Source organism: Cebus imitator, unplaced genomic scaffold (assembly GCF_001604975.1).
Source record: "Cebus imitator isolate Cc_AM_T3 unplaced genomic scaffold, Cebus_imitator-1.0 Scaffold294, whole genome shotgun sequence".
NCBI classification, from domain to species: Eukaryota; Metazoa; Chordata; class Mammalia; order Primates; family Cebidae; genus Cebus; species Cebus imitator.
In genome coordinates, this window is record NW_016107609.1 from 144,180 (window position 1) to 162,276 (window position 18,097).

Below are 18,097 nucleotides of genomic sequence, written 5' to 3' on the forward strand. Positions count from 1 at the left end.
TCAAAAGTTCCCCTACAATGTTAAAAAAAAGCTTTCAATAATACTTCTCCTTAAAAGAAGACTGAATAAGAATACGTAAAGTTTAGACCTTAATAAGAGAAAAAAAGAGAAAAAGTAAAACTGGTGGACCGTCTATCAAAGAAAGATAGTAAAATATTTCTTTATAGTCAAGTGCTTTTTAGCTCAACTTGTTTTCATTGAAAATTAATCTATTCTTATTTTTAGGGTTCCCCTGCTCCATTGAACACAGAACCATTCTGATCTAAATGGACTATTCTGGCTGTCTTTACTTATAAGCAAATGCAGCTGGTTGATGACAGTAGTTTAATGCTGATCTTTTGATTATTTCTGATCATTAAAGAACAGCAATTACTTTGAATGATGTCTTGAAATGGATAAAGCTCTTTTGCTTCATGGCAGTTAAATCTGTCCTAAACCTAACCCTGAGTTTTCTTCAAAATATGTTCTTTATGTAAAAATTGTTGCTTTTAAGTGTGCTCCTCACATGGTTGTTTTTAAATTTTGCAGGCGATACCAGAAATTGCAGAAGATCATGAAGCCTTGGTAAGTTTATATGATCAATTGATATTGATGATTTAACCCTTCCTACTTTCCTGCATAATTGAGCCCTGTCCTCTGATTGTATAACTATGCATCTAGTATTTTGAATAAGTGATTTTTGTTGTGTTTGCTTTCTGTTTGATGTTCTTTTATAAACAGCTTCTTTAAAAATGCATTTCCCCCTCTTTTTTTTACTTTGCAGTAGAAAGAGTATTTTATATATGTAACCACTAAGAGATGCTATAACCATAGAAAGATTGCTACCTTATTCCTGGAGCAGTGCTAGGCATAATTTTGTGTGTTACTTTAAACAAAACTTTCATTTTTTGTGGCCTGTATGATGTTCAAAGTCAAAAGTCTTTGATTTTCTTCAATGGCTCAGAAAGAAAAAGGATTCACACTTTTAAAAGTATCCAGGATTGAAGGATGCAATGAAAATTATTTACTTTGAGTCTGAGAAAGTGCTTGATCACCTATCTATGAAGTGAATTATATAATTGTATCTGAAGATAGAGAACTTCTTTCTTAGAGTTTTCCCTTCTAAGTTTCTTTCTTAACCATTAAACAGAGTGAGTCCAAATACAGTCTAACAAATTCTTTGAAGTAGGGTAAACCAGTTTTCATGGTGCCAAGCCATTAAGCAGATAATTTCAGTTTGAGAAGGAACACTGCCCAGCATCTCAAAGTGTGAACTTTAAAAGCATCTCAAAGTATGAACTTTATTTTCTAAGCGCTCAGAGAAAATCCTCATCACCTTCAATATATTATAGTATTATGCTGGTCTCAAATCATTCATCTTCTCCCATCCTTCACACACAGAAAAAGTATGAGTTGCAGGAACTCTTCTGTTTATTCAGTTCTAATAAAGTAGAAACCAATATTGAGCTTCTAGGGTAAAGCTTCTTAAATTTCATTTTGATATGTTTAATACAGTAGGAGCACTTAATGGTAATGGCAGTAGAAGCCACTTTTTATGAGACTTTATCCTGGGCATTGCCTCAATGTTTACACTCATTACTCCTAATCCACACGTATATTCACCATACAAGTTCAGTATTTCCTTGGTGCGAAGTTAAAATCAGATGGAGGAGCTGGCATTCAAACTTATTTTCTCCCCATCAGCTTAATAGAATTTGTGAATATAGAGGAATTGGGGGCCCTGAAGCCAAAATCATTTCTTTAAAATTTATTAGCCAGTTGTTTTGATCTTTTGGTATGTAGATATGCTGAACCGTTTGTAGTTCATGGTTTTTTATTTATTAATCGTAGACAAAAATCAATAGTCAAGGCCATGGTTCTGGTAATGACAGAGTAGCACAGTCAGACCAATACAGATAACAATTATGAAATCTGGACAAAATATTATAAACAAAACATCTAAAACCAACTATCTGAAGGCACTGGGTAGCAACTAAAAACAGGCAGAAGGTAGAGGGAAGTTAACCCTTGAGAGACCAGATGGTATTGATGGGATTTGTGTGTTTGAAGCTTCTTGCCTGAGAACACCTACTCATCCAGGCAGCATGGGGTGGCAGAAAGCCTCAGTCTTAGTAAGTTACTAAGAAGATGTAGTTTGGGACTTCAGAGCAGTTAGCTAATTAGAGGGAATCCATGGAAGAACAGAAGTCCAAAGAGTAGCAGACTCCACATCTACCCCTATAAGCCCTGTCCCAGTCCACTGCTGATCATTGTAGTGAAAATGCACTCTTTTAATGGTCAAAACAATACCTGGAAACTAAAAGATTTGAGCAAAGATGTCAGCCATCACTCACTGCAGAATTTGGAGTTTGATTAATTTCCTGCTAGAATAAAAATCATCATTCTTCAGAGGAACAAAATGGAATTGTGAATATTGACAGTGTTTTGTTCACAATGTCCAATATATAATAAAAAATTACTAGGTATGTAAGGAAATAGGAAAATATGACCTATGGTTAAGAAAAAAATGTAGGTAGTAAAAACTGACCCTGAGATGATCCAGATGTTGAAATTAGTAGATGAAGGTTTTTAAAAAACTTTCATAAATATGTTAAAAACTAAAGAAAAGTATGCATATAATGAATGCACAGATGGGAAGCATTAAAAGAGAAATTGAAACCATAAAAATAACCAGATGTCAGTTATAAAATTGAAAAGCACAACAGTTAAAGTGACAGTTTTACTGTATGAGGTTCAAGATGTGAGAAGAGAAAGTAGTTTTGAAGATATATCAGTGTAAGTTACCCAATCTGAAAAGTAGATAAAATGAATAATGAGTATTTGACCTGTGAGATAATAAATGATCTGAAATACATTTAATTGGAATCCCAAAAGGAGAGGAAAAAGAATGGGAAAGACAAATATTTGAGGAAATAATTACAGAAGAAAATGATGATGGAGACATATAAAGCAAGTTCTTCAGACTGGACAAACATGGTACTAGATAGACATTCAGATCTGTAGGAAAATATGAAGAACGCCAGAAATTATAAACGTGTGGGTAATATAAAAAGATAAAATATTTTATCTTGTTACTTCCCTTTAAATTCCCTTAAAAAGCTATAACTATGTAAAGCAAAAATTATAATACTGTTTGGCAGGGTTTATGACATATGTAGATATAATATGAATGACAATGAGAGCCCGAAGGATGGAGGTATAAGAGAAACTACATTACAGTAAGCTTCCTAGTGTATAATCTTTCCTTTAAGTACATATTAATGGTGCACATTGTAATCTATACAGTCACAACTAAAAACAGTGCAAGGAAGCATAGGCCAAAATACAAAGGAGGAATTAAATCAGACTACTAAAAAATATTTGATTAATTCAAAAGAAAGTAAGAAAAGAGAAGTAGAATAACATGAAGTTGAGACAAATAGAAAACAAATAAGTTGGTTGACTTAAATCTAATCATATCGTACATTAAATATAAATAGACTAAGCAGTTCAACGAAAAGGTTTCGATTGTCAGACAAAATTTTTTAAAAAGCATGGTCCAGCTCTATGCTGTTTATAAGAGATATACTATAAAGACAAGGGCACATGTAGGTTGAACATAAAAGGATGGAAAAACATATACCATGCTAATGCTAAGAATAATAAAACTGAGTGGTTTTATGAATATCAGGAAAGATAAGACTTGAAAGCAATATATTATCAGAGTTAAATAATTAGTAATAAAAATGGTCAACTCATGAAGAAGATTTAGTCCTTTGTATTTTAAACATGTATGCATCTAAAAATTTTAAATGTGCGTGCACATTTAAAATTATTATTCATGTGTATAATAAGATTTTAAAATATATGAAGCAAAAACTGACTATTAAAGAGAAAAAAAGGCAAACCCATCAGCATAGTTGGAGATTTTAAAACCAATGTTTCCTAACTGGTATGAAAACTAGGCAAAATAAGAAGGATATAGACGATTTGATTAACACTATCAAAGGTCTTGCCTTAATTGTCATTTATAAAGTATCAGACTCAACAACAGCAGAATATGTATTATTTTCAAATACACATGGACTATTTATCAAGATAGCCCATAGTAAGACTCAAAAATTTCCAAATGATTAAAATTACACAGATTATGTTATTTGATCACAGGAAATTAAAGTAGAAATCATTAACAATAAAATAGCTGAAAAGCCTCAGATGTTTGAAAATTAGAAAACACACCTTCATATTTATCCAATAGTCAAGGAATAACCCAGTTGAAATTAGGAAATATTTTTAACTGACTAGTAATGAAAATCAACATACCAAAATTTGTGAATGCAGTCAAAGCTATGCTTAGAGGTAAGCTTGTAGTCTTAAATATCTATTTTGGAAAGAAAGGATTTAAAAAAAAAAAATCAGTGGTCTAAGTTTCTACTTAGGAAGCTTTAAAAAATGTGAATTAAGTAAGTAGAAAAAAAGAATAAGAAGCATACCAATCAATGAAATAGAAAAGAGACAAACAATAGAGAAAAAGCCAAACGTTTTTAGGAAAAAAAAGAAAAGAGAAATCCAAATATCCATACCTGGAATAAAAATGGGACTATCACTACACATTATCCTGAGACTAAAAAGGAAATAAATATTGCAAATAATTTTATGTCAATAAATTTAGCATTCTAGCACTTGGGGAGGCCAAGACCTGTGGATCACTTGAGCCCAGCAGTTCAAGACCAGCCTGGGAAACAGGGCAAAAACCTATTTCTACAAAAAAATTCAAAAATTAGCTGGGTGTGGTAGCTTGTGCCTGCAGTCCTAGCTACTGGGTATGCCACGATAGGGGATCACTTGAGCCAGGGAGGCGGAGGTTGCAGTGAGCCAAGATTATGCCACTGCACTTCAGCCTGGGCAATAGAGCGAGACTTTGTTAAAAAAAAAAAAAAAAAAAAAAAAAAAAGGAAAGAAAGAATATTTAAGATGAAATGGACAAATGCCATGGAAAACAGAATTACCAAAATGTTAGCCATGGAAATGTATTGCTTTGGCCTCCTTTCAGGAAAGAACTTGCTAGTCAGCCTAGAAGAGTATAGTAACTGATAGTTGTCACCTAATCACACATTCTAGATTCATGTCAGGTTTCAGTACTCTCCCAAGGCAGCCTTTAGTTATTGAACATAGCAGGGATACCAGAGCCTGGTCATTTCTACCCATTATAGGACTCTTAGGAGGCAGTGTTTGTTCTGGAGCATCCCACTAAGTTGGCTGAGACTTTTTCATGTCTGCATTTCCTTCCTCTTCCCCTTTCCTTTCCCACTCATCATATCTGCTTCATGGTCTCAAGGCTTTCCATATCCAATCCTGCTCTCTGCCTGCTTTATCTTCTACAGGCATTGCCCAGCCTCCCACTCAATCTCTGCTCACATAACTCCATCTCAGCATCTGCTGCTCAGTGGACTAAAACTGACATATCAAAACTGACTCATGATGAAATAGAAAATGTGGACACCCATAGCTATTAAAAATTGAATTTGTTTCTCAAAACTTTCATACAACAATAACTGGTTACACTGGTGAATTATATTATATATTATAGAAGAAATACCAAATCTAAATATATGCTTTTAGAAAATAGAGGAGAGGGACCAGTTCTCATTATTTTATGATACCAGTATCACTCTGATACCCAAACCTGGCAAAGACAATATAGAAAATAAAAATTATAGACCAGATGCAAGAATCCCTAGAGGCACATTAATAAATAGAATCAAGCAATATATTAAAGGGATAATACCTTGTGACCAATAAGGGGTTTATCTCAGAAATGGTTTAACATTTAAAAATCAATCAAGCAGCTCAGTGTTTTATGAAATAAATGAGAAAACCTAAAGACAAAAATCATCTTAATGGAGAAATAGCACTTCATAAAATTCAATGTCCATTCATAATAAAAGTTCTCAGTGAGCTAGGAATAGAGCGAACTTCCTCAACTTGATAAAGTAATCTGCAAAAACCCCATCATACTTAATGTTGAAAGACTCAATGTTTTCTACCCTAAAGACTGAGAATAAGGCAAATATGTTTGCTTTCTGCAGTTCTGTTCAACATTGTACAGGAGTTCTTAGCTATTGCAATAAGTCAATAAAGAAACTCTAAAATCATAATATAAGAAAGGGAGATGTAAAACCATCTCTGTTCATAGAAAACATGATTATTTAGAAAATCTTAAAAAATCTACAAAGATACTGCCAGATATAATTGAAGGTCACAGGATATAATGTCAATATATAAAAATGTCAATGTCAATATATAAAAATGAATGTATGTTTATATGTTAATAGCAACCATTGGGAAATGACATTTTAAAATTTTTACTTATAAAAGTATCAAAATCATAATTTCTTTATGGAAATAACAATTTATTTTTAGGAATAAATTCATCAATAAACATGCAATATCTATTTATTTGCTAAAAATAAATAAATGAGAGAAAATAAAGAAGACCCAAACAAGTGGAGGAATAGACCATTTCATGGGTTGAAAGACACAATATTATTAGATAGCAACTCTCTTCTGATATCCTTTGGCAGGGACACAGAACCAGACTATATCATCTTCAAACTCTAGCTTCAGTGCAATATCAATTATTTTTTTAAAAATTACAAATCAATCCTAAAAACTAATGGTAATATGTGGGACCTAGAATAACCACAATAATCAACAACATAGTAGAAGGGTTTCATTGACTGATTTCAATACTTCTTATAAAGTTAACTATCAAGACGGTCTAATATTGGTATAAGGGGGTAGATAAACAGATCAATGTAGTAGAATAGAGTCCAGAATCAACCTGCACTGAATTTTTAACAAAGGAGCTAGAAGAATGTTTGCTGACTTAAGTCATACTTTCTGAAGGTAAGAGGTGTGTCTAAAGCATGACATAAATCCACACCATTCAATGTATATACATTTTATTTCCTCAAAGAGGAAAACACATGGAAAAACTCAAAAGGGCAGAGTAGAACTATGGCCATTAACCTTGACAATTAAGGATCTATTGAGCACAATTTATTATAGCTTTAAAAGTGGCCTATATTTTCATCTTTTTTTTTTTTCAATTTCTATATTGGGGCTGGGCACGGTGGCTCATGCCTGTAATCCCAGCACTTTGGGAGGCCAAGGTGGGTGGATCATCTGAGATCAGGAGTTCAAGACCAGTCTGGCCAACATGGTGAAACCCCATCTCTGCAGAAAATACAAAAATTAGCTGGGCATGGTGGCATGTGCCTGTAATCCCAGTTACTCAGGAGGCTGAGGCAGGAGAATCACTTCAACCTGGGAAGTGGAGGTTGCAGTGAGCTGAGATCATGCCACTGCACTCCAGCCTGGTGCCTGGTGACAGAGCAAGACTTTGTCTCAAAGAAAGAAAGAGAGAGAGAGAGAGAGAGAGAGAGAGAGAGAGAGAGAGAGAGAGAGAGAGAGAGGAGAAAAAAGAAAGAAACAAGAAGGAAGGAAGGAAGGAAATAAATAAATAAATAAATAAATCTGTATTGGGCTTGCCCTATGTAAACATTTGGAAACACTATTCTTTTATAAAATTAGTAGCATAAATTTACATGCTTGTTTTGAGACTGGCTGAATTTTGTTGGAATGAAGATGATGTCTACTAAGTTGATGAGAAACATTTATTTGAATCATTCCAGCACACATGGTGTGTTGGCTGTGACAGTGGCTTTCCACCAGCGTGTAAGTTTGCAGTTGGCTTAATTTGTGGCTGTCAGTACTGCAAAATCTTTAGCTTAACACTTTACAAAAAACAAATAACCCAAACAAATAAAAATGTTCCTGGATGTGCCATGTGGTTCTTTTATATTTGTAATTCTTTTAGCCTTGAATCTGTGAACCAGGACTGATTTCAGAGGTGGAACTTGTTTTGTTTTTCCTGTTTGGAGCCTGAATCACTCCGCTAGGAGTGGAAATAAACACCTATGTCAAGGTTCGATAAGAGCTTTTATACCACTTCACTTGAAAGAGGTGATTGAATCCCTTGATTTGGAATGTAATAAAATTTTACCATGGCCATTCTTTCTTTGTGGCAGAGAGTTTGAAGTTGAATTTGGAAAAAGTTCTTCCATATGGGAACTTACTATGTTACCCAGCAAACAGTCCTAATGAATTATATATGTTATATACAAAACATGCATGTAATATAGTGTATTATGTAACGTGTATGTATTATATGGTATGTGTATTTTATATAAATATTATGTGCTAGTAATATATAAAATAGATCCTATTACATACTCCTTTTTATCTGTCTCTCCCTATTTATTTATCTTGTCATCAGGTAGATCAAGAGAGCTATCCTTCCTCAGAGTACCTTGACTGGTTTTATGCTGTGAAGAAGCTTTACTTTCACTAACGAATCATTCCACTAATACATACTTGAGAAGCACAAATAGCTCTATCTGCATTCTCACAAATGGTGCTCTACCTCCTTAACATCCATGGAGACTGAAATCTTGACTCCCAAACAAGTGTGGGGATTTGGAAACCAAATGATACTCTTTCTCCTCCTCTCCAGTGTTTTTCTTCTTCCCAAAGTCCTTGCAGCCTGTCTTGTCTGAGGAGTCTGTAGACAGAGCTCTGGGGTGTATTTTTGGGAAGATTGACTGTACCAGATTTTACTAAGACATTTGGATTAGGGTTCCACTGAGCAGGTAGCTAGGGGAACAGAGTCATTTTACCTTCATATATTATAGAATATAAATATACTTTATCTTTTGCTTTTAAAGCAGCTACTGAAGACTGATGTCATCTGAATTCCTGGTCTTATCTGAATGCTGTCTAGCTAATGGGAATGAAGAGAAGAGTTTTGTTTCTGTTTTTTCCTCGAGACAGTCTCACTCTGTCACCCAGGCTGGAGTACAGTGGCACAATCTTGGCTCACTGCAGCCTCTACCTCCCGGGTTCAGCCTTCCGAGTAGAGTAGCTGGGACTACAGGCGCCCACCACCATGACCGGCTAATTTTTATATTTTTAGTAGAGATGAGGTTTCACCATGTTGACCAGGCTGCTCTCGAACTCCTGACTTCAGATGATCCACCCACCTCAGCCTCCCAGAGTGCTGGAATTACAGGTGTGGGGAGCCACTGCACCTGGCCAAGAGTTTGATTCAGTAGTATGTATGTTTCTCTGCCACTGTCTGTTCCATGACCTGTGCCACTGTTGATGTCACTGAGGCAGGCTTTTTGCCCTGTACAGATGCTGTGAATGCTGTCCTCCCATGGCGTGTGCATGGGAGTATTTTTTAACATTTGAGGTGTTTTAGAATGCAGGGTACGAGCAATTATCCACTATTAGTTATCTTTCGGTTCTTGTTTTTCCTTTTTTTTAAGTAAATAAATAAATGAGCTAATATTGCTTACTGCTAATGCTATATGTTATGATGTAATAATGTTTTCACAGTAATACTAATGCCTACCCAGTCTATTAATAAATCCTACTAATTGCTTTTATTTCCTGGCTCTTATTTTTCTGAGACAGTCTTTTTACTTTTTTTTTGTTTTGTTTGTTTCCTTTTGCAATCTGTTATTTTGCAATCAGAGTCATTCTGGAATTTTTATTTAACCTTTCTCACTACTCTCTTCAACTCATTATTCCACTTGTCTTTCTAGTGCTCTGTTCCTTCCTTCAAGTAAGTTTGCATTTTCTGGTTTGGAATTTCTTTTTGAGGCATGATCCTTTGATGCCACCTAGGGGGCACCTGTAAGATTGAGGTTGCCCTGTGCAGTCTGAAAAGCTGCATTTTGATCTGGTCTGAATGGTATGGCTTTCCTTGCATTGCTGTTTTTGTTTTTGTTTTCTAGTTCTAAGAAAAGAGAATCCTTAACACAATGAAGGTGAAGCATTTGAAAATCTTGGCCTTCATTCACCATTTAAAAATCTCGCTTTTGCATAGTGATAATACAGTAACACTCACTTGCTACTTACCATTCACTCCACAGCATTTGGAGGACTTTAAGCATGTTTGCTTGTTTTCATTTCTCCAAAAATCTCTGAGCTAGGTGACTGCGACCACCATCATCATCATTATCCCCGTTTTTACTAAATGAGGAAACAGAAGCATAGGATGGTGGCATAACTTGCCCACTTAGGGCTGGAGGGAGAACCCCTGCTGTCTGACTCAAGAAACTACCTACTTAGACATTTTTGTTTAGCTGGTCGCATCCCCTCTGGTCTCCAGCAGTTTTATATCATTTTTTTTCCCTGAGAACCATTTCCCCTTTTATAGGTTCCATTTAGCATTACATCTTCTGCGGTAGTGCAGAATTTCAAAAGTTGTTTTTGAGGCTAGGCTGAATACAACAGTAGGAAGAAGGGAAAATGAGAAGGTGTTTCGAAAGAAATGTGACCTGTGTTCTATTCTACTAGTTGAAAATAAGTGGGAAGGCTCAATCTAAATATGTTAGGAGACTTTGTTTGTAGGATATCAATAATAGTATGCACGGCCCTATGAAAGAAAAATCTATATAGTCAACTTTATTTTTAAAACATTTAGCCTAGGAATCAGTGTTGTTGCATAATTCAGTGTACTCAAAGAGTATTTATTATAAAGGTGTTCATATTTATGATGATGATAATTTACAATAAGGGTGAATATCTGTAAAAGACTCTGTGCATCTAAGTCTCTGCTAAAGTGTTGTTTTGAAAGCTCTAAAAACCAGGATATTATCTGATAAGGGTCCTAGGTAGAACTGCATTTGCCTGAGCCCGATCTCTGTTTGGATTTTCAAACCACATATTAGAGCCTTTGTAAAGCCTGCTGAATCTCAGCAAGTCTTTTGGTCAGCAAACCCATTATGTGGAGTGATTATCTCCATTGATACACCAGAAAAGTTATTAACTAAAGACAAAATGCTGGCTGACATCAAAATGAATATGTTTACTTGCATCTATGTTGTATCTGTGTTTCCACCCAGAGGGATATATAGACCACTTTTTAATAAGTGCTAATCCTCCTAATAGAAGTATTTTTAATTTTCTCTTTTGATGTGTATGAGTAATAAAGGAAGCACATTGCTTTCCCTAAGCGACTCCAAATTTCATTAGCTATGAAGCTCTTCTTTAAGCCATGATTTACTGAGAGTTTATATGCTACACATTTTATTAAGCACTCTGTAAGTAGCTCTGTGGCTAAATAGGTATCACCACCCAGTTTTTCAGCTGAATAAACAGGCTCAGACAAGGTCAGTGAATTGCCCAGAACAACACAGCTCACCAGAGCAAGAGTTGGTGTGAGCCCGGGTCTGCTGGATGCTGAAGCTCTGGGTGACCTCAGCAAGGCCGTTCTGCCCCTTCTTGTCACTCATGTTGGTGAGGAAGTCACCAGTGGCCCTGCTATTTATCTCTTAATCTTTTAAAATTCTGCATGTATTCACTTTCCCAGAACTTTCTTGCTTCTGTGTCTTTGCTCAGCTTTGGGGCTCTTGACTGTTATGCCTCCCTGTGTTTTTCAGCTTTGGAGACATGCTGTCTTTCACCCTGACGGCCTTCGTTGAGCTGATGGACCATGGCATAGTGTCCTGGGATACATTTTCGGTGGCATTCATTAAGAAGGTAATGCAGAGTGTGCCTCTTTAGGCTTTCCTTACTGCCTTCTTTTATAGTCGTTTTTCTCTGCTTTGAGGATATTTCATAATTGTCTTCCCTTTAGTTCTTTATATTGAAAGATGGGTGTGTTTTTTTGTAATATTACATATATGGGGGTTAGGAAACCCAAATTCTATATGAAAATGATTGTAAGAGATAAGGGATTGCATGTGCGCACCCATAGCTCAGGCCAAATCAGTGTGTCACACTGTTAACTGCACAACTGTCTGTTCATTCCCTGTGCTTGACTCTGTTGGTTTCAAGACCTAAACAGAGTTTCTACTGTCATCCTTCTTGAACCTTTAATCTTCAACCTGGTGTCCACGGACAAGGAAAGAGGCAATGTGCTGATTACCTGCACAGCTAGGTTTGAAGCAGGGATATATGAGAAGGAGGAGTGCCTGGGTCTGTGTGTCTTAGGCAGAGTGAGCCTACTTACTTGTAATCATGGCACAATGAATCTCTCAGACATCACCCAGTTCTACTGATTGTTCTTTTGGGCGAAAGCAAATAAAGATGGACCTGGTGCAGGGAAAGGGGACAGAAGAGCTACCACCATTCCTTGCAATTGAATTGTAATGAATTTGCAACTCTGTTTCCATCCTTCTGACTAAAAATAAATAGTCTTGAGCTTGTGACTCTCAAATGTAGATTAAATCATGGACAATTATCATTTATTATTTTTTCCTTTCTTTGTAATTGCGAAATGGTTTATAAATTCATTGGTATTTCTCCCCCCACTACTGTGTTAGGAATAAAGAGATGCTCAGAATTCATAACTTTATTTCATAAGTATCTATTACTGGGAAGGGTTATCTAAAATAGAGAATTTCAGTGAATCTGTGCAAGCCAGAAAATCAGAGAGCAATCCAGTAAGAGTCACTTGAAGTTTTTAAGCCTTTTATTTTAAAATAATGGTAGACTTAAAGAAAAGCTGAAAAACATCGGTCTTTGGGAGACCAAGGTAGGTGGATCATTTGAGGTCAAGAATTTGAGACCAACCTGGCCAACATGGTGAAACCTTGCTCTACTAAAACTACAAAAATTAGCCAGATGTGGTGGCATGTGCCTGTAATCTCAGCTACTCAGGAGCCTGAGGTAGGATAATCACTTGAGCCTGGAAAGCAGAGATTGCAGAGAGCCGAAATTGTGCCACTGCATTCCAGTCTGGGGGACAAAGTGAGACCCTGTCTCAAAAAAAAAAAATTAGTACATAGTACAGAATGTTCCTATATACCCTTCATCCAGCCTCCCCTAATGTTAACATTTTGCATAATGAAAGTATGGTTATCAAAACTAATAAATAAGCCATGGTGCAATGCCAGCATTTGATTTCACCTGTTTTTCTATGAATGCCATTCTCTGGTTAAGGATCTGATCCAGGATCCCACATTGAATTTGGTTGTTGTGCCTCCTTAGCATACCCCAGTCTGTGACAGCCCCTCAGCTTTTTCATTTGTCATTTATGACTTTGACACTTTTGAAAGGTACCAGTTATTTTGTAGAATGTTCTTCAATTTGGATTTGTCTGATATTTCCCTCGTGGTTCAATTAAAGAAGGTCATGCATTTTTGGCAAGAATACTACAAAAGTTATGGTGCATTCTTCTCAGTGCCTCCTTTCATGGGTACCTGATGTCACTGTCCTCTGACTGGTGATGTTACCCTGGATTACATGGTTAGGTGGCATCTGTTGGGTCTCCCCACTGTAAAGATGCTGCTTTTTGTGGGGGGAAGTGGTTAATCAGTATCTTAGGGGAGATGCTGCCTTGAATTGATGGGCATGGGATGGCCCTAATCTGTTGAATGAGGGGGATAGGATCAGAGGCCCCACAGGTGTCATGCTCGCACTGTGTTCCATGTTCATTTAAGACAAAAGCTGACTGGAAACGCAGGGTCTTCTCAGCACAACTCAGAATCATCCCTCTTATGTAAATCCATAAAGTCAAGGGGGATGAGCAAAAGGAACCCTGTAGAAAACACACAGGAAAGGAGGAGGCCCTTTTTGCCTGTATTTGTCAGTGGTATGAATTACTTGCTATATAGGAAAGAAACTGTTATAATTGCCATTAAGAGTTATGGTGAAAACTGCAATTACTTTTGCACCAACCTAATAGCTAAATAAGCCAAAGAAACCCCTGTATGTTATAAAATACCTTCCTCCCACCTTCAGCGGTGGCAGGCATTGTAAGCTTTAGATTATGAGGAGAAAATAAATTGCTGAATTTTGCCTCTCTGAGATCAGTTCTAGAGAAGCAATTCCAAATCTGAAGATACTGAGTATCATTGATTTTTAATACTTAACAAACATTTTAACTTTTTGAATTTACAGTAGGCTTTCTTTTCTACCTCCAGAGTGCCCGGCTTGTCTGTTATGAGAGCCTCTTTTGCTATAGAATATAACAACAATGTTGTACTGAATGTGAATTCCTTGAAATTATGTTCTGCTTTCACCAACATTAGCCCTTTTGATTCCCAACAGCAATCCTTTCCAGAACAGAACAGATAGTCCTGTTATTTCTGGTTAGGAGGCAGGGATGCAGTGGGTTGCGGAGGTTGAATGAGGTCACACAGTGAGTGGGCGTCCTTGGTCACATGGTCAAGGCGCTTCTCTCCATCATCATGCACCTGGTGCTTTCCTAGCGGTGGAAGGCATAGTTCCCAGAGCCTCGCTTCACCAGCCTGTCTCTTACATATTCCTCCCTGACCTTACTGCTAGAGTTAAGTGGTTTCTTCTGCTCTCTGTTCCCCTGGGATCTCGTGAATGCCCCTATTCCAGCACTTGTCACATTTCAGGGAATTTTTTGTTCATTTGACTGTCTTTCCCAATAGACCATTAGCTCAGGAAGGCAGAAACATGGCTTTCTTCATGACTTTATCCTCAGGGCCTGGCACAGAGTAAGGTCTTAATATATTTCTGTTAAATGAATGACTACAATTTGCTTGGAAGCATTAAAAATACCCATAGAATTTGAAGAAGAGACAGAAAAAAGTGGTACTGTATTTAAATCTATTTTAAGTAAAATTTTGGTTATGAGTAGAAAGGAATGAGAAAGCTGTGTTTCTTTAAATGTGAGTAGTGGCCAGAGAGAATGACAGCCATTTAATTTTCTAACAACTTAAGAAAATGTTTCATTTATATAAATTAATTCAAAAATCATATTAAATGTAAGAAAACAAAGACTGACAATCTTGGTGGTTTAAATAAAAAATTAAGTATTTTTTAAAAAGCAACACATTTAATCTAGTTCATGTCCTCATTCCCAGTCATATTTTCTTTGCATTGCTACTTAGAGATCTCTTACAAGAATTTAAAAATTGTCATCAGAAAATTACTTACTTTTCCGTAAGGTTAACTTTTTTATTCATTAGCTGGACCAAATTCAGCACTTTGACAACCCAGGAATTGTATGCTGGCAACTGTCTTTTAAATGGAGCTTTCTCTCAACAAAAATCGACTAGGAAATGGGCTGACAAAAGATGCCTATCTCTGTGGTCTGGAGTTGGCTTCCTATTAATGCCAAATTCATACCACTTTGGAGAAATATTTTTCCCTGCCAGCCTCTGTCTCCTTCTCTATTACTTTATCTGTTTTGTTATGTGTGAATCTAGATTCTAGTTTACAAATTTTGGCTGCAATAAATAGCATCATTTCATAAACAGCTCTGAAACTTGGAATCCCTTGATGCCAATATATAATGTTGTTGCTTTTTAAAGACTTGGCCACTTAGGGACAGGGTAAGAAAATATGGAGTAGAAAGAAAAGGAAAAAAAAACCAACTTTCAATGTTATGAGTTGATTTTTTCCTTGCCAAGTATAATATCAGTGCCTTCTTTTGGAAGGAAAGTTTCATATAAATGCTCTTGAAACCTCAGCTATGCAGGAGAACCTGGCTTACCCTCCAAATGTTTTCAGCGCCTGGACAAACATCCTGCCATTTTGGTTTGGAGACCTGGTAATTTTTGCCTCTTAAAAATTTGAGAAATTTACAGGCCTCTACCTAGATAATTGGATCATTGATTCATGCACTGTAAAGCCTCTTAGCTTCTTAAAAGTTACATAAATAGGCTGAGTGTGGTGGCTCACGCCTTTAATCCCAGCACTTTGGGAGGCCCAGGCGGGCAGATTACCTGAGGTCAGGAGTTCAAGGCCAGCCTGGCCAACATGGTGAAACCTTGTCTCTACTAAAAATACAAAAAATTAGCTGGGCGTGGTGACACACACCTGTAATCCCAGCTACTCAGGAAGCCGAGGCAGGAGAATCACTTGAACCCGGGAGGCAGAGGTTGCAGTGAGCTGAGATAGTACCACTGCACTCCAGCCTGGGCAACAGAGTGAAACTCTGTTTCGAAAAAATAAAAGTTACATAAAATATTTCTCTGTCTTATTTAGCTAAGATTTTTAAATGAATGAACAGTACAAGGAGCTAATGTGTATAGTTACTGCTAATTCCTCTTACTTCTTCCTTATGATATAGGCCTACTTTCGAGAAGCTGTACTGTGGCTGGCTTGGATTGGTTCACTTGTGTCAGCCGAAAGTGTAGGAATGGACCTAGGATAAATTGAGAGGCAGGGGAATCATTATTACTCTTTGGTGGGATAAAGGAAATAAAAATATGAATAGGCATGAATAACCTTCTGTAGCTATACAAAGATCTGTAGTTTTCAAACTGGACATAGAGACATTTGTCCATTAACTATTTTGGACATTCAGGTATAAGGAGTTGTTCTCACGTTCCCTGGAGGATGACAATTATTGCATTCACTTGGATACCTTGGTTATTAATATTTATTAAGTGAAAGTATTGGGTCTTTTGAATATCTGGCTAAAACCAGTGACAAGACAAAAGAAAGAAATCTGCTTCAAACTTGTGCATAGGACTCTTATGAACTGAGTACCCCAGGTGTGTTACACAGAATGCTTATTATGTAACATGCTTTAGGATTGCTGAAATGATTGGGTTCTTTATGTCAAGGAAGAGATGAATTAATAGAAAAATAAATTTTAAAGAATGCTTTCATGAAAGCAAGGGATTCATTTCTTAGGAGAAAAATATATAGAAATAATGAATGGAAATGGAATATGTATGTGGGATATAAATATGCCTGAATTAAAGCAAAGACTGCATATTATTTTTACCATCATTGAGCAAGTCCACTGGGAGCAAGGAAGACTTAATGATTTATAGAGAACTTTAAGACCTATTATGAGAAGGTATATATTTCATATCAGAAAACACTGAGAGTAGGCTGGGAGCCATGGCTCACACTTGTAATCCCAGCACTTTGGGAGGCCAAGGCAGGCAGATCACTTGAGGTCAGGAGTTCAAGACCAGCCTGGCCAACCTGGTGAAACACTCTCTACTAAAAATACAAAAATTAGCTGGGTATGGTGGTACATGCCTGTAATCTCAGCTACTCAAGAGGCTGAGGCAGGAGAATTGCTTTGACCCAGGAGGTGGAGGTTGTAGTGAGCTGAGATCGTGCCATGGCATTCCAGGCTGGGCGACAGAGCAAGACTTCATTTCGGAAAAAAAAAAAAAAAAATGTTCTGATTGAATATTTTAGGAAAGGAAATATTGTAAAAAGGATATTTATAAAAGTAGGGGACTAATTCAGGGGGCAGATTTCCACTTGATGGAAAACTTGAACACAGAAGAAACTGCATGAGATTATGTTTTAGTGACACAGCAATGAATTGGACCACTGGGCTAGTGTTATGTGTATATACTCTGTATCAAAAGGGAGATATCTCAGATATATCACGGATATAAAATAGGGAGCTGGAAATATGCATTACTAATGATTATGGATTCTTAGAAAACAGTGATAATTGGGAACAGAGGCATAAGAAGACAATGAGATTGATATTCCCCCCATTTAATTTTTGGCTTTTTTGGAATATCCAAATGGCAGCATCATTTTGCATGCCAAGAATAGGCACGCAGTGTACTTTCTGGTAAATGCCTTTTTATCTGTCCTTGCTAGACTGTAAGGTCCTTGAAGTTTGTTTGCTATTTTCATCTTTGTATTTCCAGCTCTGTGGGACAGGGTAAGCCTGGTGTATAACACACGAGCAATGGATGTTAGCGGAATGTATCAATTAATGGATGAGTAAATATTGACTGAATCAAAAGAGTGGTTGAAGATGGAGGTAGAGGTGTTTGACAATATCAGCAACAGCTTCTCAGGTACATGGCTCCATGCAGCCTTAAGGCACATCCAAGTTTAATAAACAGAGACAAGCAGGGGAGCCTGGGATGAGGAGAAAATTAGTTGTGAAAGAATCTGAAGCATTGTCAATGAGTTTCGTTATGAGTTCTTCAGTTTCCTAATACAGTGCCAAGAATTATGCTGAGAGCGGGCCGGGCGCGGTGGCTCAAGCCTGTAATCCCAGCACTGTGGGAGGCCGAGGCGGGTGGATCACGAGGTCAAGAGATCGAGACCATCCTGGTCAACATGGTGAAACCCC

General features: G+C 36.9%; 1 protein-coding gene across 7 annotated transcripts in view; it reads left to right on the top strand.

The window, feature by feature from the left end:
• ELMO1 (engulfment and cell motility 1) overlaps positions 1–18,097 on the top strand; it is a 457,713-nt gene that overhangs the window by 91,083 nt on the left and 348,533 nt on the right. For all 7 annotated transcript variants that reach the window (XR_005196005.1, XR_005196006.1, XM_037729109.1 and 4 more), the window contains 2 exons: positions 529–564; positions 11,493–11,592. Coding sequence is in view for 5 of the 7 variants with exons in the window: in XM_037729109.1 (XP_037585037.1) it covers positions 529–564; positions 11,493–11,592 (136 nt within the window). In the remaining 2 variants the exon portion in view is untranslated. The remainder of the gene's footprint in view (positions 1–528; positions 565–11,492; positions 11,593–18,097) is intronic.